Raw genomic sequence first — 23656 nt, 5'->3', positions numbered from 1 at the left:
TTGTGGGAGACACATACACACAACAGGCACTGAAAAAATACTAATCATAGTGTTTTCATAGAGCGTGGGGGAACTGTATTAGGCTACAAGGCACAAGACATTACAACTATGCCCTGGGGAAGGGGGTTTTAACAACATTTGTTGTATATAGCAACTGGAGTCTCTTTTGGAAGAGAGAGCCCAGGCCAAGCAGAGAGCAGCAGTAACCTGATAAGATCTATGCTCCAAGTCAGATGATTTGCCTATTGACTTTGAAACAAAGATTTTTTAAATTACATTAATTGTTCACCCCTCTAAGTGAATTTCCTTGTAATAAGCCCAAATATTGAAACATGGATAGAGAGGTACTTTTTGCTTCCTTCAAGCAAGCTGCTCTGACTGGAAAACACTTCCTGGATGCTTCTCCGTGCCATGAAAAGACCAGAACAATAGCACAAATGGTATGCTCATACCAGAAATTTGCAATGGGTGGAAACTGGGTGGATTGGCATGGGATTTAAAAAAAAAAAAAATTAAAAAGAGTAAAGGTGAATTAAACCAGTTTTAAAACTCTGAGGAACCTCTGAAGCCAAAATCACCAACCTGAATGTGAAACTGCATATGAGGGGTCTGAATATGGCAAAGGTTTAAGACAAACATCTTTGTCTTCAACATTAGTAATAAGAATAAAACCTTCTATGCTGAAATTAATTACACAGGGTCTACTCCACTACTGCCAGTTCCAGGAAAAAAATTTAAAAAGGACTGGGGTTTTTTTTAATTTTGCATTTCTTTTGGGAAGATTTCTTACAAAAGTTTCAAGGTGACTAGATGGCTGAATGAGACATTCATTTTAACAGCTGACCCCAACACTTAACAGCAAGCCAAGGCCAAGCTTCCAGAAAAGTAAATGGTGATTGCCAGTCTAGGGTGATGGACAAAACAATATTGGTTCTGTTAAAAGCTCACTTTGGTAACAAATATGGTCATGTATAAAAAGCCTCCAATTTTGGAGCAAAGGAAAAGGCTGAGGGTTATTTATAGTGGATTTTGTCTTTCTTCCAGTAGCTCCAAGGTTTTCGATTAACACAAACATTTAACAACAAATATCTGTCTGAAGGGAGACTATTGACACAAACTATTCTTTCTGGTGGTTAAGACCCAGTACTAACATATTTGAATGTTGTAAGGCGTGGAAGTCCTCACCCTTCTGCTGCTGAAAAGCTCACTGCTTTCAAACAGAACACTGTAAATATTCCTTAGTCTTCTTCAGGGTTGCCCAAGGCCTGGAGCCCCTGTGATCTCTTCCCAGCTGTTGTAATGGCTGCGATATGAGCACTAAGCACAAGCACACCTGCAGTAAGTTACAGTCCATCAGTTGTACCTCTACAAAATGCCCTGGTCTCTTTAAAACCAGGGAATCTGCCCATGAACTAGGATGGCCAGTTCCAGCAAGAGAACAATCTGACAGCGAGCCACCCTAATCTGGAGGCCAGCTAATGATTACATGCCCTTAAACCACCTGGTTTCTTTAAGACTTTCTTTACCTATGAGGTCCACAGTTACTTTTATTTCTTAAATTGTGACTTCTGCACATTGCCTCACAGAATCCATCCTGAATGCCTACAGCATACCCGAGGGGAGAATACATAGGTGGGAGATGATTCTCCGTCATGCCTATCAAAAGAAAAGAGCATACTTTCTCCAGAAAAAAAGCCTGCTCTATGAGGTGTTATGGTAAGCTAAGCTGTAGCAGTGCTATTTTTCAACAGCATTGCAGGGTATCAAAGGAAAAATCGCCCCCCAACCATGTTGGCAAAGATGTCTGGGACACAGCTACTCAGTGTAATAGGAAAGCTTTGTCACTGCACAGAGAATCAGGGAGTACTCACTCCAAGACAGAAGGTCCCAGGGCTCTGAACAGAGTAGCCTGAAGCAGAGTTGGTGCCAGGGTGGCCAGCAGAGCAGAATGTGTTTCCAGTTTAAAGAAGCTAAGAATATGGCATGCTGGAGACCATTGACTGGCATTGCAAAAAGTTAAGCATCACCTCATTTAAGCAAATATCACTGTCAACAAGCAAAGTCTGATGACCCGTTTATCCATCTAGTATGTGTCAGGGAGCAAAACTGGTACGTAATTTCTTGAGAGATGCTCCTTCTAGCAGGAGGTGCCTGTGGAGAAGCCATGCTAGCATCCAAGAGCAAGCTTCCAGGAAGAATTTCAGCATTCTGCAACACTAAGCAAAAAAAAAAGAATTGAAACAGTTCAGATCTATTTCTGGAATCTTGAGGATGTTGCCTCACTCTCCTGAGAAAGAGGGGTTCCTGACCCCCTTCTACCATTTGAAGATGTACTGATAGAACAGCCTCTGAACCAAAGTTTTCCTCCAAAGACAAGTGGGAGCTGAGTTTGCACATTATTACCCACAAGGAAAAGTCTCAGATGCTGCAAAGCTGGCTCCTAGCATGACCTTTGTAGCCGTGCACAGAGGAAAGGAAAAAGAGCCTCACTACACAAATTTGATAGAGACCATGTCAGATACTCTGGCTCTAGCAAAGCAAAGCACAAAAGTAAGGCATCCATTTACCTGTACTCTGACTTGCTACCATAGATGGTGGCAAAACTGGTCACAAAATTATGTGCCTGCTCATATTTTAATTCTAGGAATTAAAATATCAGGAAGATATGCATGAACAGGAGGGACAGGCCCCAGTCCTGTATGATACTACTTCCCACACTTGACACATGAGAAGCCATAGCCCTAGATAGGACCCTGTGTGGAAACTATTATACAAAGGGCAACACCAGGAAAGGGACAGGGCAGTCACGAGTCCCAAATCTAAGGACAAAATTCAAAGCGCAAAACACACCATGCAGGAAGGAATCTCAGAAGAAATTAATAATTCTTCACTGGAGACACCAGCAGGATAACAGACAAGTCATCCTGACAGGACACCCACCTCTCCAAGAGAAGCAGACGGAGAATTCTTCCTGCTGAGATTTTCATCTCCAAAGAGGTCTTGGCGGGCTCGACGGCCCATCTTTATTACCTGTAGTACAGGGGGGAACACGAAGGAGCAGAGGACACACAGTTACTGACAAAAGCTGTTTCACTGCAGGCGGCAGAACGCAAGGCACGGCTCTGCCGTCGCGCCCCGCCCCGCAGCGAGGCGCGGTGCCCTCACAGCGCAGAGGCATCCCTTGCCGCAGGTGTGAGCCCCGCAGCCGCCTGCCGGCCCGCCCCGGCCGAGCTGCTCGGCCCCACCGGCGGCCCTCTGCTCGGCCCTTCCGCCGCACGGCAGCCGGGCCGCCGGCCCCGCACCCGCCCCGGGCCGCGAACGGACCGCGGCTCAAGGCCCCGGAGCCCCCGCTCGCAGAGGCTGGGCCCGGGCCCGCTCACCCCGGCGACGCCGCCCCGCCGCGGCGCCTCCGCTCGCTCCGGCTCAGCCTCCATCCGCCGCCGCGGCCGCCGGTGCTTCCGGCAGACAGCCCGCCCCGCCGCCCCGGCAACCGCGGGCACGGCCCCCGCCGGGCTCGGCCCCCGCCGGGCTCGACCGGCAGCCCCGCACCGCTCTGCCTTCTCCAGCTTTTTGCCGAAGACACTTTTTAAGTTCCCACTAAGGCAGATAATCCTAGCCTTACAGATTTGTCTCCTGATAAAGGCTTTTGCTAAAGTCTCCTGATGGCTTCTGATGCTCTTCCCAGTTCTCCCTGGCTCTCTAACGCAGCTTTCCAGATGGAGCTGCGGGTCCCCAAAGCCCACGGTGGAGGCAGTACCAAGGATCAAATACAAGCACAACGATCATTACACACATGCTTCTCAACCGTGAGTTGTGCGGAGATTTCCACTGAGCTGTATAAAACGACCCCAGTCTGTTTCTTGGCTGGACAGATGTACAGATTAATTGTAAATAGATCTGGTTTTAGCTCCACGTGTTTAATAAACATTCAGTTTTCCAGTACTTTGTCCATTTGCCTATATTTTTTCCTGCTATCTCATATTCCTCACAATCTTTACCCATCTTCATTAGCCTAAATAATTTCTTCTGCTGCTACAATAAAGAACTGTACCACACCACAAACTACACTGTTAACACTTTGCCATGATGAAAATTGACTCTAAGTCTAAACTTTTAAGCCTCCCAGGAATACTTTTTACTAAAGGCACCAGCTCTCACTCCATATCTGCTTAGCTTTAGTAGAAGCTCATGGTTTGGCTGAGAAACTTTAAGTCATCTAAATAAATTGTATCAAATAATTCTCCTTTTTTCCATTCCTTACTGACATGTTCACGTACTTGTGCTGTGATGATCTAAGGATTAAGTGAAATAAGATTTGTGGGCAGAGGTAATAACTTTTTATGAGACCAACTGATACAGCTGGAAAAAACCACACAAAAAGGATTTCTGTGCCTGAAAGCTTGTGTGTTTTTTCCAGCTATATCAATTGGTCTAATAAAAGATACTATCTCCCTTTACAAACCTTGACATGTTCTAGGAATTCAGTAAGTGAGACATGATTTTCCTTTTTTGAAGCCAGGCTCGCAGGGCTTTATGAAATTATGATCTTCCATATACTTTGTTCTTCTCTTTCAATTGCAGATTCAAGCATTCATGAGGTAGGGCAGTTTGCACCTAGCCCCATGCTTTGCCACTAGGGCCACAGGAATATGGCCCTGCATTTCCCAATTCTCACCAACTCCTCCAAACAGCTGCTGCAACAACACAGCTACACAGATACCAGGAGACAGAGGGGACTGTAGCTCTGGGGTTGCAGTACAATTACAACTGACCTTCTTGCTCAGAAAAAGAGCATCCTAAGAGGTGCATGATAGCATCCAAAGCAATGTCTGCTAAAACAGGAAGGCATCCCTGGGGCAGGAATCCTTGGATAGGAGTGCACTGCCAGCTGTGCTCCCACACAGGTAGCTGGCAGGGTGATACTCCCAGAGGCAGGGCAGAGCCATAGAGGGTGCCACCCTGGACAGACAGCTTGTGAGGCAACGTGACCACTGCATTCACTTGTTTGGAACTGCACGCCCCCTCCAAGCTTCTCATAATTCCCCTGGGTCCCCATCCCAGACACTACACCTGTACTTTCCAGCTCCCCCCAAGACACTCTGCTGCTTGCTGCCTACCCCAGGGAGAGAAATCTCAGGCCAGCTGAGGGAGGGTGTAGTCCATGTGCAAGAAAGAAAACATGTAAGGACTTGGGGAACTGAGCCTTGCCTCAGAATTTTGACTTCTGATTTCAGAGATTCTCAATGAGAATTGAAGAGCAGATGTGCAGAAAGAATGAAACCTAAAATCTGTCCTACCTCAAGTCCCTCTGGACCCCACTTACTACAATGGGGTTTGTCACCTACCCTGACACAGTTTTGCCTGCTTGGGGAGGGCAACAGGAGGAAAAGAGTTTTTGTCAGTCATTTCATTTTGTGGCTAAAGTGGATTTTGCTCGCTTTAAGCATTGGGGTCACCTTTTCTGAACAGTTTAATTCTCCTCTGTCCTACTGGTGACACCACAGGCAGCATTTGACCCTGGGCCTAGACTGGTTCCACTCTACCAGCCAAGAAGGAGCCAGGTACCAGGACAAATGTCTGTTGTTGCTGTGGTTGCCCAAAGCTGTTTTCAGTGCTTGCTTTCTGTCCAGTTCAGGTCTGTGGTGCCAGGGTTTCTCCTTCCCAGTGTTGAGTTTCAGGTGTATTCTCAGCTCTCAGTCTGTCTTACTTGTTTGGTTTTGCCCTCAATATAAATCACACTACTGCCACCCCCTCTCAAGTGAACAGCAAGTAAGAACTAAGCAAGCATTCCTTTCACAGACAAGTTCTCACATCTAGGCATGGACTCTCTCCATCTGGTTTCAACACAAACCTGATCATGCAGAATAGGACCAACAGAGTCCCCCACTAGTGCTGTTTACTGTTGATTAGTCCTTGACTGGACAGACATATGAATAGAGCTTGTGTCTGATCCTCCTGTCCATGAGAAAGTCTGAGAAAGCAATCACACTTGAGCATTCCCATATGCTTCTGGTCCTAGACCCCCTTTAGAGCAAGGGCACACATGTAGTTAAAGCTACAGCTATGGTGTGAAGCCCACATGGTAGCACAATGACCACCTTATTCAGAGTGGCCAAAGGTTTTCTAAAGCAGCTCTTTGGCAGCAGTAGGATTTATGGGATGCAAGGCAATTCCAGTAGCAGCAAGTGACACAGCACTGCGCTTTCTTCCTCATTCAATCTTTACATCAGGCAGCCAGCCAGCCAGACTCACGATTTTAATATGGGCCAATTCATTAAAATATTAAGCTTCCACTGGGAAGCAAAGCACTCAGCAAAGACTGCTGCTGTAGCCTTGCTCCACACTAGTGGCATGCTGGCAGCTCCAAGCATCTCAGTTTAATTTTTCTGCAGTTTTTTTTTCTCCACACACCTCCCAAGTATCCACCCCATCTCTGAGGGGTTTTGGAGTAGGGAAACAACTGCAAATATTTTTTATTTCTGTAGGGCCCAGGACAAAATCCCATAACAATTGCAAAGCTTCAAACAAGAGGTTCTTCCCTGTGGAAGGTGGAAGGGGCTTTGAAAGCAGCGAAGGCCCATGCATTTGCCTGTCTTGATCTCCATGAGAACAGATGCTGTTGGTGTTACATCAGCCCCAGCTCAGACTGTCAAACCCCAGCCAGAGTCGCCAAGTGTGAAACATTTCCTACGATACTCACATGTTCAGTAGTCCTGTCAGGCTCTCCCTCAGCCTAGCTGGATTCTAGCATGTACAAGATGTGTAACCTGTTAATGACTGCTGCTCACAGCCACCAGCATTGCTTCCAGAGCACATCAGACCATGGAGCATTCCCAACTCTTTTAAACCCACAGAGCAACACTTGGGGCAGAAAGTGAGTGGCCCAATACTGGAACCAGCACCACACCTACATCCTTCTCCACTATTGCTTCCAAGCAGTAAGCCCCCACTGTCAACTTGTAACAGAAAAGTCTGATCTCACCCATTAGCAACATAACCTTGCATTTTGTACTATTGTATTTCATCCCACTTCTCCTGTATTAGCCTTCAAAATTGCCTACCCTCTCCTATAGAATATCCCAGTCCTCCCTTGTATGACAATGCCTCCAGTTTTGAATAAGCAGCCAATTTCATCAGCACATCCATTTGGCGTGCCAAGATCATAATAAAACCTGGGCCCAGGACCAGCGTCTGGGGAACTCTCGTAATTTCTTATAATTTCTGTACTTATCCCCATCTTAACTAATAACTCACCATGCGGCACTGTAGTAAGTGGATTACTGAAGTCCAAAGCAATAAGTTCTACTGCATTTAGTGTGACCTCCAACCTGGCAGCAGGGTAGAGGAGATCCCAGTGTGGAAAACCATCCAAAATTCATTTCAGAAGTGCCTGGGGAGCTCTAGATACATCCATCCCAATCTACATAAAAATATTTCATGGATAGTTAACATCAGCAGCCAGAATTTGCATCTTACTTCAAGTAAAAATTTGTCTGACATCATCTTGGAGCCATTAGGTCTTGTTACATCTTTGCCCCATCAAAGAAGCCTCAATTCCTCTTCCCCAAGCAAAGCACAAGCAAACAGTGAGCAGCTCACCCTTACATCTCCTCAGAGCTGCACAAAATGGCTCACAGGGCATCCAGCAACCCCAGCTGCCCCATGGATTTCCTGTCAACCTCTTCCACACTCCGTGACTTGGGTGAGCTGCTGTCCTCAGAGCTTGCAGTGCTCTCCCAGCCCAAGGCCCCTAAACATGCAGGTGAGGGAAAGCTCCCTGCAGCTGTGCCCGGTGTTTCCAGATGTCTCCAGCTGCACTGTTGCCTGCGGTTGCTGGACACCAACGCTCCAAGGGGCCACATGCCGCTGCGGCCCCACCTCTTCCAGAGCGTGAAGATCCAGGACTTGCTTCCACAGAGTTCTGCCCAGATCCCACCTTGTCCACAGTCCTGCAGGAGCTGTCCCTGCCCCACTTTTCCAACACACCGCCAACCCAGCGGGTCGGCTGGCTCTTTCGGCAGCGCAGCCAGTGCTGCGAGCAGCTGCCATGGCTTGGGAAGGCACAAAGAGCCTAGAGCTCAGGGGCTGCCCCTCTACTCGCCCCAGGAGAAGGGCTGGGTGCTGGGGGGCAGGGCCCAGGTGATGCCAAGAGAAGGGCTCGCTCCACGGGCCGGGAACCCCTCCCTGGTCTTCGGGATAGCCGGCACGGGCCCAGCCCGCGCCATTGAGGTGGGAGGCCGGAGTGACGGGCGGCCATAGTGAGGGCACGCCCCGGGAGAGAGACCCGAACAGGTCCGGGCTATGAATTATAACCCCATCCACGGCCGGTGCTTTGTCTCCCGCCTGTGGCCCTGGCCCCCTCCGAGGGCAGCGGATGCCCGACGCAGCCCTTTCACCGCAGCGAGGGCTGCCGTGACCGGGCGCCGCCCAGAGCTCTCGTTGCCACCTGCCTCCAGGGCCGAGGGGCATCGCCCTGACCCTGCCGCCACCGTCCTTCGGCCCGCGGGACCGCCAGTCCGGCCGCAGCCCCCCGTCCGCAGCGCGGCGCCCGAACTCCGACGCCCAGCCCCTCCCTCCCTCGGAAAGAAACCACACCAGGAAAGTATTCGGGGTATTTTTAGCGGCTTTTAATGGGATTTCGCAGCTGGAAGCGGGAGGGGCCTCCCCGCGCCGCCCGGACCACCGCGAAGGGCCCGCCCGCCGCCGGGCGGTTGGCGCCAGCAGGGGGCGCCCGCGCGCCGCCGCCGGGGCGATGCGGCGGCCACGTCGGAGGGAGCGCGGGGCCGCCCCGCGCGGACGGGCCCGGGGCGCGCGGGGCGAGCCGCACCCGGGCGCGCGCGGGGGGCGGCGGGGGGGTGGGGGGGGCGGGGGGGGAGGGGGAAGCGGCGGGGGCCGTGCGGCTGCTGGAGCCATTAGCGCGGGGCTGGCGCGGTCGAAGGCCGGGCTTGCAGCTCCCTCCCCCGCTCGAGCCCCGTCCCGGGGACGTCATGGGAGGGAGGTATAAAATTTCACCGTCGGAGCCGGGGGAGCGGCAGTGTGCGCGGGCGGGCCGGTGCGGAGCGGTGTCGGTGCGCGGACCAGGGCACGGCGGCCAGCGGAACCCACGGGCGCAGCGGACGGCCCGGCGGCAGCGCTCCCGACTGGGCGAGAAGCGCCGCGGTGCCGCGCTCCCGGGCGCCGAGAGCCGGGCACCGGGCGATGTAGGGCGCGGGGCCCGGCGGGGGCATGAATGGTGCAGCGAGAGGGGCGGGCGCGGCGCTCCCCCCGCGGCGGCGGGGCGGCGCGGGCCGCTGACACGTGCGGCGGCGCGGCGCGGCGGGGCGCCCCCGGCTCCGCGGGGCGCGGGGCGGCGCATGGGGAAGGAGCGCGGCGCGGCGAGGCACGGCGCCTGCCGCTTCTCCTTGCGGAGCGCTGCCAGCTCTTCCTGGAAGTCCTGAGCCGCGCACGGCGCAGTGAGTTCATGCACCTCCTCGCCAAGCCTCAGCCTGCGGGTTCTGGGGAGGCTGCCGCCAGCACACCGCCCGGTCCCCCGCGCCTTCTCGCCGCCGCCCGGGGGTCTCTCCCGGCGGCCCCCGCCGCCGCCCCCTCGCACATGAAGATGTACGTGCAAAGGGCTCTGGTGCTGCTCTCCCTGCTGAGCTTCGCTACCGTGAGCCTCTCGCTGTCCTCCTGCACCACCTTGGACCTGGACCACATCAAGAAGAAGAGGGTAGAGGCCATCCGAGGGCAGATCCTGAGCAAGCTGCGGCTCACCAGCCCCCCGGAGACCGTGGGGCCGGCCCATGTGCCCTACCAGATCCTGGCCCTCTATAACAGCACTCGGGAGCTGCTGGAGGAGATGGAGGAGGAGAAGGAAGAGAGCTGCTCTCAGGACAACACTGAATCCGAATACTATGCCAAAGAGATTCATAAATTTGACATGATCCAGGGCCTCCCCGAGCACAGTAAGTGCGGGGCTCCCCCCGTGCCGGCCGCGGTGCCGCGCCCGCGGGGCAGACTGCCCGGGATACCCGGCGCGGGGGAGGGGCGGCCAGCCGGGCCCGAGGGGCGCCGGGCCCCCACGGAAGGGGCCGCTTCCCCGGCGGGGCGGAGGCGGGCGGAGGGCGCGTCTCCTGGCCGCGCTCGGGTGCGGAGGCGAGCGGGAGCCGCGGGGCGGGGGGCGTTCGGGCTGGCGGCGGGACGGCGCGGGGCTCGGCTGGCAGCGGGGACCGTGGGTGGCGGGGTCCGGGAGCGGCATCGGCCCAGGCCCCGGCCGTCCCCGGCGAGCCAAGCCTGTGCCTAGAAGCCCGTGCCTAGAGCCCTGGCATCGGGACGAGGCGGGGAAGGGAAGCCGTGCGGGTGGCGGGGCGAATCCTGCGCACCGGGCTGGGAGACAGCGCAGGTCTGGTGTTTGGGTGACAGCAGGTAGACCACCTCCTCCCTGCTGAAGCTTCAGCGCCTGCCGCAGAGATACAGGCAACCTGTCCGGTCCATTCAGCCCCCGCACCAGCAGTAGAGAAGGTGGAGAGGCACTTGCTGAAGAGACTGCTTCTTGGAGGACACTGACGAAGGTGTTACTCAGATAGTGTGAGCATTCAGAGAGCGAGTGGAAGAAAACAGGGATGCTGAGCAGGTGTAAAACAGACAGTGATGCCAAAGGGAGCCCCAAGGGAACACAACAATTGAGGAAACGTGACAGATGTTGAGCAGGTGTGGAGCAGATAATGAGCAGGCCCAGATGTGGACACTAAACAGATTCAGGTGCAGAAGCTGAGCAGATGCAAAGACAGAGACTGAGCAGACATGAACCCAAAGCAGATTGCAGATGCTGAGCACATGTAGGCACAAGCAGTCATTTTGGTTTGTTTAGGGTTCCGTGGAATTGGAAGATTGGAATTAGAAGTCATACCACTTTCCAGGGGGTTCTCCTGTGATGTTGTGCAGTCCTGGGGACAAGATTTGAACACCAGCAGTTCTGGGGAGGAGCTGTGACTTGGTGCAGGCAGTCTCAGCATGCAGTTACTGTGCCAGATTTATGTTAATCTTGACATATGATGAGCTGGAATAAACTACAGCATGGTAATGCAACAAATTTTACTTAATCTCTGGCAGACTGCACTCCATATGGTTATATGATCAGCTCTTAGCTCAGGAGACACCAAGATCCAAGGAACAGAAAGTGCAAAGGTTACCTGTATTTCAGCATTTTTGACCTGCTGAAGTGTCGTTTGTGAAATTGTAAACATATATGGGAAAACCGAGTGTCTGCAAAATAGTACAGCCACACTATACAGTGGCATTTTTGGGGGAAGGAAATGGGGAAAACATAAAGCACCACAGTGGCAAATGAAGTTAGGGGTGTGGATTTGGCTAAAATTGAGGGGAAAGTGGAATGAAGAAACAGTGCGTGAAAAGGAGTGATGAGCAGGGATTGGGGCTTTGGGAAAATTCCTGTGGAAATGAATGATCCTGTCCCATGTTCCCATTGGACACTGGGAGAGTGGGTTCAAAAGACCAAGTAGTGCTGAGATTAAATGTCTGGGAGCGGGCAGTGTAGATGCCACCACCCAGAGAAAGAGGGAACTTTGAAATTTGGTCCCACTGGGAGAGACTAGCTCCAGACAGATTATGGTGTCAAGAGACATGCTCTTTTTGAAACCTGGGGAGTTTCATCGCTTACACCATGGCTGAATTTGGCCCCGTGTCTTTAGAAGTGGCTGGTGTTCAACTTTCCCATGACTCTGTCACTGTGCCAGGTGGTGATCTAAGAGCATGCTCTGAGCCAAAGCCAGTCTCCTGGGGAGGGGGGGAGGAAGGGGAGGACTACTCCACTGAAGGAACTGCAGTGATGATACAGACAAGTCTGAAATGTGTGCACACTCACACAAACTGTTCTAGCTCCAGTCAAGCATCATATTGGCTCACAGAACCCATCCTTTTCAAAGATGCAAGCCCAAACATGAGGAGAGCTGAGGAGCAAAAATAGCAGGGGGGAGAGCCAAGTTCTCCATCCCTTTTCTGAGCTGCTTGGTGAATCACAGAATGGTCTTTTCCCCTGTGACTCGGGTACGCTGCCTAAATTAAAAGGGACTTTCTTTCAGAGAGTAACACACTTTTGACCAGCCGTTCACTTCAGGGATCTTGTAAAACTCAGGTGGATCAGACTCCCTTAACCACCAACTTGGTTATGTTCAAGCTTGGGGAGCATCTGCAGTGGTGCTGCAAATAGCTTTTTTTTTCTTACCTTCCTGAGGAAAAACAAATGCCATTTTCCAAGGCAGCTTGAGAGACAAGGCAATTAAAGTCATGGGTCACTACAGCCAAACATCTATTCCCTCCAAACCTGCCACCTGCAGAGTTCCAGATGGATCAACTTTTTTCTCTAAAGTTATGTAGCTTTGGCATGAAAAACCTTGGTGATTCAGGGGTATAATACAGAGTGAGGCAATACCTGCTCACGGACAGCCTGCCCTTCCTTCTCATCAAACTTGAGCTGCACAGCCATCAGCTTTCCTGGGGCTTGCCATAAACAACAGCTGTTTCTGCTGCATCAGCAGCATGTGGTGAGCTTGCACCTCACTTAGAGCAGTAGGAGGAAGGTGGAAGCTCCCAAAAGAACCTGATGTCTGTATCCCATTATCCACACAAAGAGGCTACTGGTGTTATCATTGGTGCAGTGAACAGCTTTGGGCTGTCTGGACTCCACAGTAATAGCAGGGTCCAGTTGTGAGGATATGTCATACCAGACATAGCCTGGCATGGGTGCACAGGGTGCCACAGATTCCCAGTCTCCAGGCTTGGTTACTGCCACTGAGAGTTGTGGACTGGGAGAACTCGAAGGAATATTGCCTCCAGGCTTTGTTCTGTGCTGGTGGTGAACAGATCTGGATTCCAGTGTGATTAACACACCTCAGCTGGGACTGGACCAAATTCCCTGAAAAATCCCCTTGCTGCCTCTGCCTGTGACCTTGTGCAAAAAAGTACTTTGCCCCAAAGCTGTCAAGTTTCCTGAGAGTGAAACCTGTATCCTGAACCCCCTGCTATGAGAAACAGGCTCCAGCCTCACAGGGCTCAGAGTGAAACACAGAACACAGCTCCATGTCTGCATCACAGAGGGCTTGTTCCCAGGGTGCAAAGGGAACGTGAAACTTTTAGGGAAGGGAAAAGAGCTATTCCTGTTTTCACTGGGGAAGTCTCCCAAGACCAGCACCTTGATGGTGAAGTAGGTAGAAAGCAATGTGGGGACAGCAGGTGAAATACAATAGATGTAATGTCTTACCACCACGGCTGTCTAATTTAGCCAAAAACATTAAGGATATGATAAAGCATTAGTTGTCTCTTACCAGCACTGTGCTGTAGGACCAGATTTGCAGCCTCTAAATAGATTGTCAGATAAAGCAGTACTGTTGGAAACTTACTGAGCTAGACTGACCAGTGGTCTGATGCAAAAAGGCATTTCTGATGCTAAGTGGGACACCCCTTATGGCCAGGCAGTCAGGTCTGAAATGAAAGGGCAGGCTGTTAACAGCACTGTTAATGGGGCTAGGCGTGCAAAGTGGCTTCGGGGGCTATTGAAACACAGTATCTGCCTAGGTCTAGGACGCAGAACAGTAATCAGTGTTAGACTTCAGCTAGGAAGGTGTCTTTGGGCACTTAATGAGATCTTTGGTTTAATGAGAACATGAGTTTTCTGCTGGACTTTTCTGCAGCATCAAACCTTGAATTGATCACAGGGGTGGAGTCCCCACAATAGGCATTTGTGTGTGGCTGGAAGTACTCTTTGTGTTGCGGGGTTTTTGGGCTGAGTTCGTGCCTGCAGTGGGGTCTGGTCTCCTGGGATTTGTGAACAGCCACCTCTTCAATAACAGCTAGAGACTTTCCTGTATGGGAATGCTGTTCTGTTCAGTAGTAGTAATGACAAAACCTCCTCCAATTAAAGCCCAATGTGAGCATCTGGTTAGCTTATTGAGTAAAATTTCAGCACCCTAAAAATACATCCTTGAAAACTGGCAGGGTCCTGCTTGCTGAAATTGAGTATAGCACAAGGGGAAGACCCTAATCTCCATTGATGAGCGTACATCAGTGTTGCTGAAATCAGATTCTGGCATGGGAGGTGAACCTCTGCGCTGAGGTGCTGTTTCACACTATCCTATCTTCAGAAGCTGTTTCTCAGGGGAGATAGTGATGGTGGGATCAGAAGAGGGGCCCGCAGGACTTCAGGAATGTAACTTGAAGGTTGTTCCAGCTAGGGCTTCTAGCTTATTTGTCACAGGCTGGAACTGTGTCTGGGAACAGGGGATAGTTTTTCTTTCTGTTTCTTTCTGTTTGTTTGTTTAGAAGCAACTTAAATATCAGCAGATATAAGAGCCTCCTGCTGCATTGGACAACAGTCAGAGGTCATCTGAGAGGCTCTGCAGGGCTGCAGACAAACCTGGATGTAGAGCTGCTGTGTCTTGTCTGCAGGAAGCTTTCATGATGCTAGAGCCTTGAAGTCTAACAAGTCAATAGGAGAGAAACAACAGCAACAACAAAGATTTACCTGAGACCAGAATGGTCACACTGAAGAGTTATTTGCTCTTGAGGACTCTGTTTTGTACCTTACAGCTTTTACCTCCTCTCTTTTGAGGCATCTGTGAAATGGGTTTTTCTGTTCAGCAGGTACACATGGAAGCAGAAGATTGCTGTATTACTTCCTGCCCATGTGTGTGATCTCCACAGGCCCAGTACTATTAATGAATTCCTTCCCAGGTCATGAGTGAGAACCAATTTTAAACCCCAGTTCTTTCAGTACACATTGGATAGTCACTGCCTTAAAGAGTCTTCAACACCTCGTGCTTTGTGTTTTTTGACACTGGGTGGCTTCCATTCTAGAAGGCAATGTCAAGGTTTGTAAAACCTAAGATTCAGCAGTAATGGGATCACTTCATATGTGGCTTCATGTCTCCATCATGAGCAGAATCACAGCATCCTCGCTGTTAGGAATAGGCCCCACTAACTGCAAGTAAGGTTGCCCCATTGCCTGGACTGGGGTTGTCATTTTGGATGCGGCCAACTCATGAGTATTAGCAACATCTGATGAGCAGAGTTAGAAGACATAATAATAAGCATACTGTGGTTGATCTCTACTGATTCTCTGTCTTGTGGCATTGAAATAACAATGGCAGTAGTGGGAATGTTTGCAAAATGTTGCAGTGTAGACCAAATTTGAGTGAATTCTCCTGTGTTATCTTGAGCTAGATAGCCATGCTTCACAGGTGGCAAGATGTTTGAATGACAGGTCTCTACCGGAAAGCTCTTTCTCAAACAATATTTATTGGAGATTCTGCCCCTCAGAGATGTGGTTCTCAGTGTTTCTATACTTATTTCTCCTAGATGAGTTGGGCATTTGTCCAAAAGGTGTTACCTCCAATGTGTTCCGCTTTAATGTGTCGTCAGCAGAGAAGAACAGCACCAACCTATTCCGAGCTGAGTTTCGGGTGCTGCGCGTGCCCAACCCAAGCTCCAAACGCAGTGAGCAACGCATTGAGCTCTTCCAGGTGAGTATTGTTATCACCTTCCCCAGTGTCTCAGCCCAGAATAGCTTGACTCCTTAATGGTTGTCTCAACTGATACGTGCAGAGCCAGAGAAGAGAGAGAGAGAAGAAAGTGCATGCTGCAACCCAGGTTTCTTCACCTTATGCAGTGATACGGTCACCCTCCTTTCCCTTTACAGTGTGGTGCTACCCTTTTCCCACTTGGAAGGGGAGCCCCTCATCAGTGGAGCAGCTTTGACTCTTCTGTCACATCTGCATGTGTAGGACCCTTGGCAGTTTTATTCCTTTGACTGTTGCAGTACAGTTGGTGCTAATCCAATGGATGGAACTCTCTGTCTTGTCATTGATTTACCAGAAAAATAGTGCTTCCTTTCAATGTTCCCTTCAGCAGAAGCTCCCCAGAAGCACAATTCAGGCCACCTGTTAATCCATGTACTTCTCTGGAGTTTTCTTTGAACCTAGGGACTCTGACAAAATAAGGTCTGGTTCTGGCTTGGAAGTGGTAATAGGCTGAACTGGACCACCTAACAATACAGTTTAGCATCCAGGTATCACACTCCCACAGGCTGATGTCTGTCCACTTTTCCGTAAGAGTGCAGCTAAAATTGTCTTTGGGTGGTAGCTCTTGAGGATGTCCTGGAATCCAGTCTCAGAGATCAGAGCAATTCTCCACCAGACGACACAACTGACAAGGAGGTGATCTCAGAGCTTCTCCATAGGTTCAGTGGTCTGTGGAGTCAACCTGGGGTCTGCAGGAAGGAACACCTTGAATGTGCTGTGATTGTTTGTCTGAAGTGGGAAGAGATGTCAGAGCAGAGGCAGAAGGTCTCCAAACCTGAAGAGCCCTGGTGCGTTTTGATACAAGTTGAAGAGTGTAGGACACTTGAAAATGCCACAGTGAGAACTCAGTAAATTGGCTTGCTGGGCAGGTGACTTGTGGCAAGATGCTGTAGTTACCACTGGTGGTTCTACTCTGAAATCCAAATCCTTATTTCACAGGTGTATACAAAAACAAACCCATCCATTAAATGAATTGCCGTGAGCTTCTGCCTCTGGATGTGTGCCCCAAAACAGTTCTGAACTGAGAGAGATAGGCTGCTGAGGACATAGAAGTAAGCATTGTGTAGATCTCTGGAGTTCAAGTTGGTTGTGAAGTGTGTCGTCCTCACCTGAGCCAGGGTATTCCGGGTGTCTCACTTGCCAAGACCAACCTTCTGAATGAGTTTTTAGCAAGCTGTGGGAGAAGAAAAGACTGAAAGCTATCCCCTCTTTCTGCATGGCACTGGCTGATTTCTTCTATTGCTCCTTCTGACACAGATCCTTCGGCCAGATGAGCACATAGCGAAGCAGCGGTACCTCAGTGGCAGGAATGTGCAGACACGGGGCTCCCCTGAGTGGCTGTCCTTCGACGTCACCGAGACTGTGCGTGAGTGGCTTCTGCACAGAGGTAGGGGTCTTAGCTGGACCAGGTATTAAGGCACCCATAGAAATGGGGTCAATTTTGACAGCAATCTTTCAAAGCTGTCAATCTTTGAACTCCCCTGTTCACACAGACTACAGGTTCTTTCAGTCTGAGAACAAGCCTTCCTCCAGAGAGCTTCCTCAATGTGTGACATTTGCTAGATTCCTGGCTCTTTCCTGGAGGCCCCACCATGTAGCTTGGTGGGCTGAGTCAGAATGAGGATTCATTCTCTGGAGGAAATTCTTTACACTAAGTGCAGAAGGGACCCCTCTGCTTGTCTAAATGATCATAGAAAATGACAAATATTTTGTTTAAATTTTCATGTCTATTAGAGCAAATCTAGTAGGGGAAAAAGCAGCAAGGATCCTAGTTTATTTAGCTGTGTACAGCTTGTCAGGTATAAAGGTGAGGAAATACCAGAGGCTGACACACCTAGACAGATGGAAGCTTTAACACTGCAGAGGACATACCTCTACCACCACTGGACAGCCCAACAGATAGTTATGGGGCAGTTCCCAGCAAGAACACTGACCCCATTCACAGCTGGAGCATACGGCATCGTGACTCATGATGGCTGGATTGGCCTCACAGATAGAAGGTGCCACTGAAGACTGGAATGCAGGTACTGGCAAGCAGCTGCTCCCTGGAAGGGTAAGCTGTGAGCTTGCAGGCTCCTCCTATTTCAAGCAATCTAAATTGTGTCCTGATGGCTGAAGTTCAGAGCTGGAACTGCAGCAAGCTCTGGGCAGGCACACTAGCTGACAAGACATCAGAGAGTATATATAGTGCTGAGGAAAAAAGGTGCTAGGTACCTTGTCAATGCCCCAGGAAGCCAGATGTTTTAATTCATGGCACAACATAAAAAAGGAGCTTTCATAAGAGTTTTATGTTCCTTTAGTCAGGCCCACACAGCATGACTGGTCCAGGAAGTTATTATGAAAGTAGACTTGCCTCTGGAAAGTCTGTGTGACTTAGACTGCTAGCACTTGAACAAAACAGGAGGTTGCAGCTGCTGAGAAAAATGCTTCCAGTGAAATTACTTGTCCATATCCAACTTGCTTCTTTTCAGATTTCTCCTTCAGACACTAAGTGGAAGCCAGATAATAGGTACTGAGGATGGCAAAACTGATTTAAAAGACAACAAAGGCCAGCTTTTCAAAATACTTTTTTTCCCAGGGGAGCTCCTTGAAGCTCACAAATGCTTTTGGATGCTGAATAGCCTTAAAAAAAGTAACAAGCAGCACCCTTCTTACCTCTCCAGAATGTTCACTTTAGCAAGAGCAAGGCTTTTGGCAAAGGTGAAACTAGTGGATTTTTCTTCCTATTCTTCCCAAGGCAGCTTCTGTTCCTCAACTTTGATAGCATCCCTGACTTTGAGACCAACCCACTGTCTAGGAGTTAACACAGTATCTGTAAAACTTCCTTATAACTTCCTTATGCCAGGAGCAGCTGTGAAAGACTGTTTCTCACAGAGTCATCTTCTTTGCAGAGTCCAACCTTGGCCTGGAAATTAGCATACACTGTCCTTGCCATACTTTTCAGCCCAACGGGGACATCTTGGAGAATCTGCATGAAGTCCTGGAGATCAAGTTCAAAGGTGATAAAGAGCTGGGTTTGGGCAGGCTGTTGGGGAAGGGAAAGCCTCAAGCATCTAAAGAAAAAATGAGGTCTTGCTTTGTGTATTTGAGCATTTTACATTGTGTAACATTTGTCTTAAATCTGGGTTTGCATGTTCATTATATGGGTATATCCACTATATACATAGGTTACAAAAAGAAGTAAGGGCAGGCTGGGTGGGTTTGCATGAGTGTCTGCAGAAAGGAATAATTTTATATTTCAGTGTCTCTCTGGGCAGTTCAACTTGATGCCTTCTCAGATTTCCACAGAGGCTCTGCTTTCCAGTTAGGGTGACTGAAACACAAGGAAGTTAGGCATCCTGTGTGAGGTGGCTCAGAGAGTCAGTGGCTTGGCTGGCCTAAGAATTAGGAACCTCCTGGCTTGCAGCCCTGGGCAGCAGCCACTGGCCCCCACAGGCTCCATTTCTGAGGCTGTTCTGCAGAGTGCCAATTATCTGACATCTTCTTTAAACCATTCATCTTCCTGCCTGTCCTGGGACTCAAGCCAGGAGTGAGTGGGATGGATTAATGGCCCCACCAGCAGTTTGCAAATGGTAAAACAGGTGGCCCGAAACCCTCTATTTCAGGCCTGCGGCAGTCAAATTCATTAGAAATAAAAGGGTCCCTGTGAGGGAAGAAGTCCTGTAGTAAATGGACATGGTGCCTGAACCTGGTTCAAGAGCAAGCATGAGAGTGTTAAATGCATTGAAAGGTCTTGTTGCATCCTCCATTTCCATGCCGATTTCTTCTTTGTGGATCCTCTTTTTCTGAAGGCATTGACAGTGAGGATGACTATGGTCGTGGGGACTTGGGACGCCTGAAGAAGCAGAAAGATTTGCATAATCCCCACCTCATCTTGATGATGTTACCCCCACATCGACTGGAGAGCCCTGTGTTGGGAAGCCAGAGGAAGAAACGGGCCCTGGATACCAACTACTGTTTCCGGTAAGTGAGAAACCTGCTCCGATCCTATGCCTGAGGTGAGCGGGCCTGGCGAGACTCCCTGCCACTGGGAAAGGCAGAGCCCTCCAAGGGGGTTGAGGGTCACCATGGTGCCAGAAGGGCCACTGGCCAGTTCAGCAGAGTTGCTGTGTGCATCTCGCAGAGCCACTGGTTCAAAGAGACCCGCAAGTGGCTTCCTGGAATGCAGGCTGGGCAGGGCCCCACAGCAGCCCTCTGCCAGTTGCTGGAGCAGCTGGGTGCTGCCTCGCGGGGGCGGCGGGAGAGCTGCCACTGCTGCCTCACTGTGCCGCTGCTGGTATTTGGCACACACAGCCACCACATCCTACCGGCACTGCTGGTACGAGTCCTGCTCAGGAAGCTGCATCTCAGAACCACATGTAAGGCCTCCCTTTAGATTCACTGTGTTTCACTGCTGTGTTTCAGGAACCTGGAGGAGAACTGCTGTGTGCGTCCTCTGTACATTGACTTCCGACAGGACCTTGGCTGGAAATGGGTCCACGAGCCAAAGGGCTACTTCGCTAACTTTTGTTCAGGCCCTTGTCCGTACCTTCGCAGCGCAGACACCACTCACAGCACGGTACATCCAGTATATTGTCCTGCCAGGGCTTGTGGCTGTGATTCCCCCTTCCTCCCTAAGTCTGATTAATATCCAGTCTCTTCAAAGCAGCATAAGCAGCTCAGATCAGCATTTGTGAAAAACATTCCAAGGAAACTGCAGAAAAAAACCTGCCTGTGCTTTCAGGCAAATCTTGATGAGAAAGATGCTGTTGTCTCTTGGGTAAGATGTGAAACAGCAGGACTGATGGTTTTAGGGTATACCTGGTAGTAGCCATAGTATTAACTGAATTGTTCACATCAAACATCAGTTTGGTTATTACCTTCTTTGTAAATTTCTCCTGCAGTTTGCACTGGACAGAGGATTTTTCTACACTCTGTGCCAGGTTGTCATGAAAAACTGTTGTGCAATGGCATGTGCCTACTGCTCCTAAAGGGGCAGCTATAACTTAAAAGTGTAGGGAAATCCATGTCCATTTCCAGAAGTGAACATACCCATTCTGTAAGATCTCCTTTCTCACAGCTGCATAAATCCTACCTGACTACAGCAGGGAGGAAATTACTAGGCAGTGAGATTTTTGAGTGAAAACTTGGCAGAAAGCAAATATCTTTAGGTAACTTAGGTATAACCTCTGGTGAGTCTTTGGGAAGAATACAGTCTAAGCCTGGCTAGAGTGGAAGGAAATAAAAGTAATAGAATAGCACAGGCATGGGAAAAGTATCATGAGGAGAAGACAGATAAAGGATCAGACAGTCCACTGCGGAAGCAGGAAGAGGCGGAGGAAAATCCTGTGCTTCTGCCCACCGAAGACAAAAGGCAGCAATCCAGATAATGTAACAGCTCACTACCAAATTAACTTCAGATTTCACTAAAAAAGTTAGTGGGAAAAGCAGATTCAGCTGAAGAATAAATAACTTGGTAAAGATAATATTTCAGAAAAGATGCTAACATTTTCTTGACAGCTTGAGAGTCTGCATAGGAGTAAGGTTCACTGAAGCTCAAGGACTAATATCAGTGGGAACAGCTGATCTGTGGGAATGAAGAAGTGAACAGATGCTGGGCAGTAAGCACAAGACAAAGCAAGGGAATGAACAGCTTTGAAAGGGTAATGGGCATGTAGCTTTACCATCTGGTTGTCCTGAGAAGCTCTCTAGAAGGTAACTGGACTGAATCAGTGTGAGAGAAAGGAGACTTTAGAATGACTCCTAATGATCTTAAGCAAGAAAGGAAATGAGCAAGCGTTAAGGTCATAGAAGAAAACTTTAGAACAATACAGCTGCTGACAGCTTGCCAGCACTGCTTAGGAAAGACCTGACAAAAAGAAGACTTCTCTCCTGTCTAACTTGCTGTTGAGTAGTGGCCCCAGAGCACATGATACCCTGTGGTACAGCCAGGGGTACTTTGCTTAGGATCCCAGAGAGTTTGTACCACAACAACTGTGATTACATGGATCTGGATGATAGAACAGGATGTATCCTTAGCACCTCTTATCCCCAAAGACTATAAAGTAGTTAAAATACAATGTGCCAGACCCTGTCATTTATACCAGATAAGCACTAAAGAGACCACAGTAGTGCAGGTGAGATCATGCTCACTGCTGAGAAGTGGTCACCTCTGGCAAGAAATGTGGCAACTGTTCTGTAGTGGTTACGTGGCTGCAGTGTATAGTCATCTGTGGGCTGGGGCCAGCTGGGAGGAAGAATCCAGTGGGGTCCCACAGGACACTGTCCTGGCTCCAGTATTATAGTGTAATGACTTGGAGGATGGAGTGAAGGGAGAAGGCATCAGACAGTTCAAAGCAGGGAGGGAATTGTGGATACTTGAGAGGACTGGCATCCATCCAGTGCTATCTGGAGATGTTGGTTGAAATAAGCAGCACTGATATTCTTTCTTCTGGTTTCTTTAATAGAATCCAAGACAGCATGGCCTCAGGCTGGTTACACCCAACCTTGTTAAAAGCAAAAATTGTGACACACTGCTGTACCAAATTAGAGATGAAAGGAGACAACTACTTGCACTCCTTCAACCCTTAGGCATCAGTCACAGAGAGCAAGGGTATTACAATTAGAAAAAAACCCCAAAAAACTCCTAAGAGTCAGGCCAGGACAGGTGAGACCATTTAGAAGCAGGCCATGATCAGGAAGTGATAGGGGAGTATTACTCACCTCAGGGAAATACCCTCTGATGAGCACAGTGCAAACACCTAGAGACTTGTTGACTTGGCAGCCCCTTCCTGTCCTCAACCAACTTAAATGTATTCCTGACCTTGTAACGACATTTACTTTGTTCCTGCAGGTGCTGGGTTTGTATAACACGCTGAACCCTGAGGCATCTGCTTCGCCCTGCTGTGTTCCCCAGGACCTGGAGCCACTCACTATCTTGTACTATGTCGGGAGGACCCCCAAAGTGGAGCAGCTCTCCAACATGGTGGTGAAATCCTGCAAGTGCAGCTGAAAGGCCCCCTGGCCCACCCAAAGCCAAGAAAAAAAACTGTCAGCACCCACTCTCCTGCTCCCAGGCTAACACAAAGAGAACTGGGGGTCAGAGACTACGCATGCTGAGGGCCGAGTGCCAAACTTTGAGAATCTGGCAGCCCTTGGGGATTTCTTCTGGAACACTCCTTGGTCGTCTTGGCAGTGTAATGTTCCTTTTGGGAGTTACTGTGGTGACACAAAGGCCACACTCTCCAAAATGTCTGGACAGTTGGTGTTGGAAGAAAAGGATAATGTGGAAGAACTGCTGTGTATTTGAATGCTGGGTGGTTGAGATGGGAAAGCAAGAGAATGAGAAAGCAGGTGAAAGGGGGAATGGAAAAGGGGAGATGTTTTCTATTCTTGCTTTAGCTATCTTAAGACCTCAGCCCTCCCCATTAGCCTGAAGTATTAAAGGTTTTCCCTGTAGGAGGAATTTTTGAAAGTTTCCTTAGAGAAGGAAAATGCACCAAGCAGGGAAGCTGCTAAGAGAAGAAATGCTCAGAGACACACTTAGACTTTTGCTCCTCAAAGCTGTGCTCCAGGAATCCTGCAGCTGAAACTGTGTCTGCCAAACCTCTTAAGTTCAGTTGACAGATCCTGGCTATTGGTTTCCAAATGCAAACTGCAAGGCTCCCAGTCAGCCTACCAAGGGTGGGCAAATACAAAGAAAAAGGGTGCTGAATCCATTTGCAGAGGGACTGATGTCTCCATTCAGCTCTTTTACTCTTCCTGGAGTTTCTAAGAGAGTTTCGGGGTCAGGGCAGGAGCATCTGTGGGTACCTGAATATTGGGCCTATTCATTTGTGATCTGACACACCCTGAGGACCTCTGGGCTCTTGTGGTTTGTGAGGTGCCTTGGGATGTTCTGCACCTGTTCTGCGATGACCTGAACTTGGTCTCACCTGCCAAGACTTAAAAAATAGTAATCTCAAAAACTTTGTAAAAAATAAATATTTGGGGGGTGGGGGGAGATGCTAATTTTTTCACAAGCAAGTTGTTTGTTGGAGGGTTAGATGATTTGCTGTTTTTAAACTGCTACTGCTGTGGCATACTCAGTCTAAAATTTTTACCCT

The 23656-nt window shown here is 49.6% G+C and overlaps 2 protein-coding genes across 2 annotated transcripts in view; one reads left to right on the top strand and one right to left on the bottom strand.

Moving 5' to 3' along the window:
- The window catches only part of IFT43 (intraflagellar transport 43), a gene marked incomplete at both ends in the record, with an annotated part of 43415 nt that extends 39981 nt beyond the window's left edge, over nt 1-3434 (bottom strand). Inside the window, 2 exons of the mRNA XM_082282788.1 lie at nt 2941-3030; nt 3381-3434. Coding sequence (XP_082138914.1) covers nt 2941-3030; nt 3381-3434 — 144 coding nt within the window. The remainder of the gene's footprint in view (nt 1-2940; nt 3031-3380) is intronic.
- A 5795-nt stretch (nt 3435-9229) lies between these two features.
- TGFB3 (transforming growth factor beta 3) lies at nt 9230-23656 on the top strand (the record flags this gene model as incomplete). The annotated part of the gene is made up of 7 exons (XM_082283084.1): nt 9230-9944; nt 15352-15515; nt 16830-16959; nt 18464-18571; nt 19364-19535; nt 19977-20130; nt 22405-23656. The coding sequence occupies 7 exons, from the start codon at nt 9230-9232 to the stop codon at nt 22561-22563; spliced, it is 1602 nt and encodes a 533-aa protein (XP_082139210.1). The 3' UTR covers nt 22564-23656.

The sequence above is a fragment of the Coloeus monedula genome, assembly GCF_965178545.1.
Source record: "Coloeus monedula genome assembly, chromosome: 6".
Lineage (NCBI taxonomy): Eukaryota > Metazoa > Chordata > Aves > Passeriformes > Corvidae > Coloeus > Coloeus monedula.
Note: the sequence above shows the minus strand (reverse complement) of the source record. Positions and strands in the feature narration are given on the sequence as shown.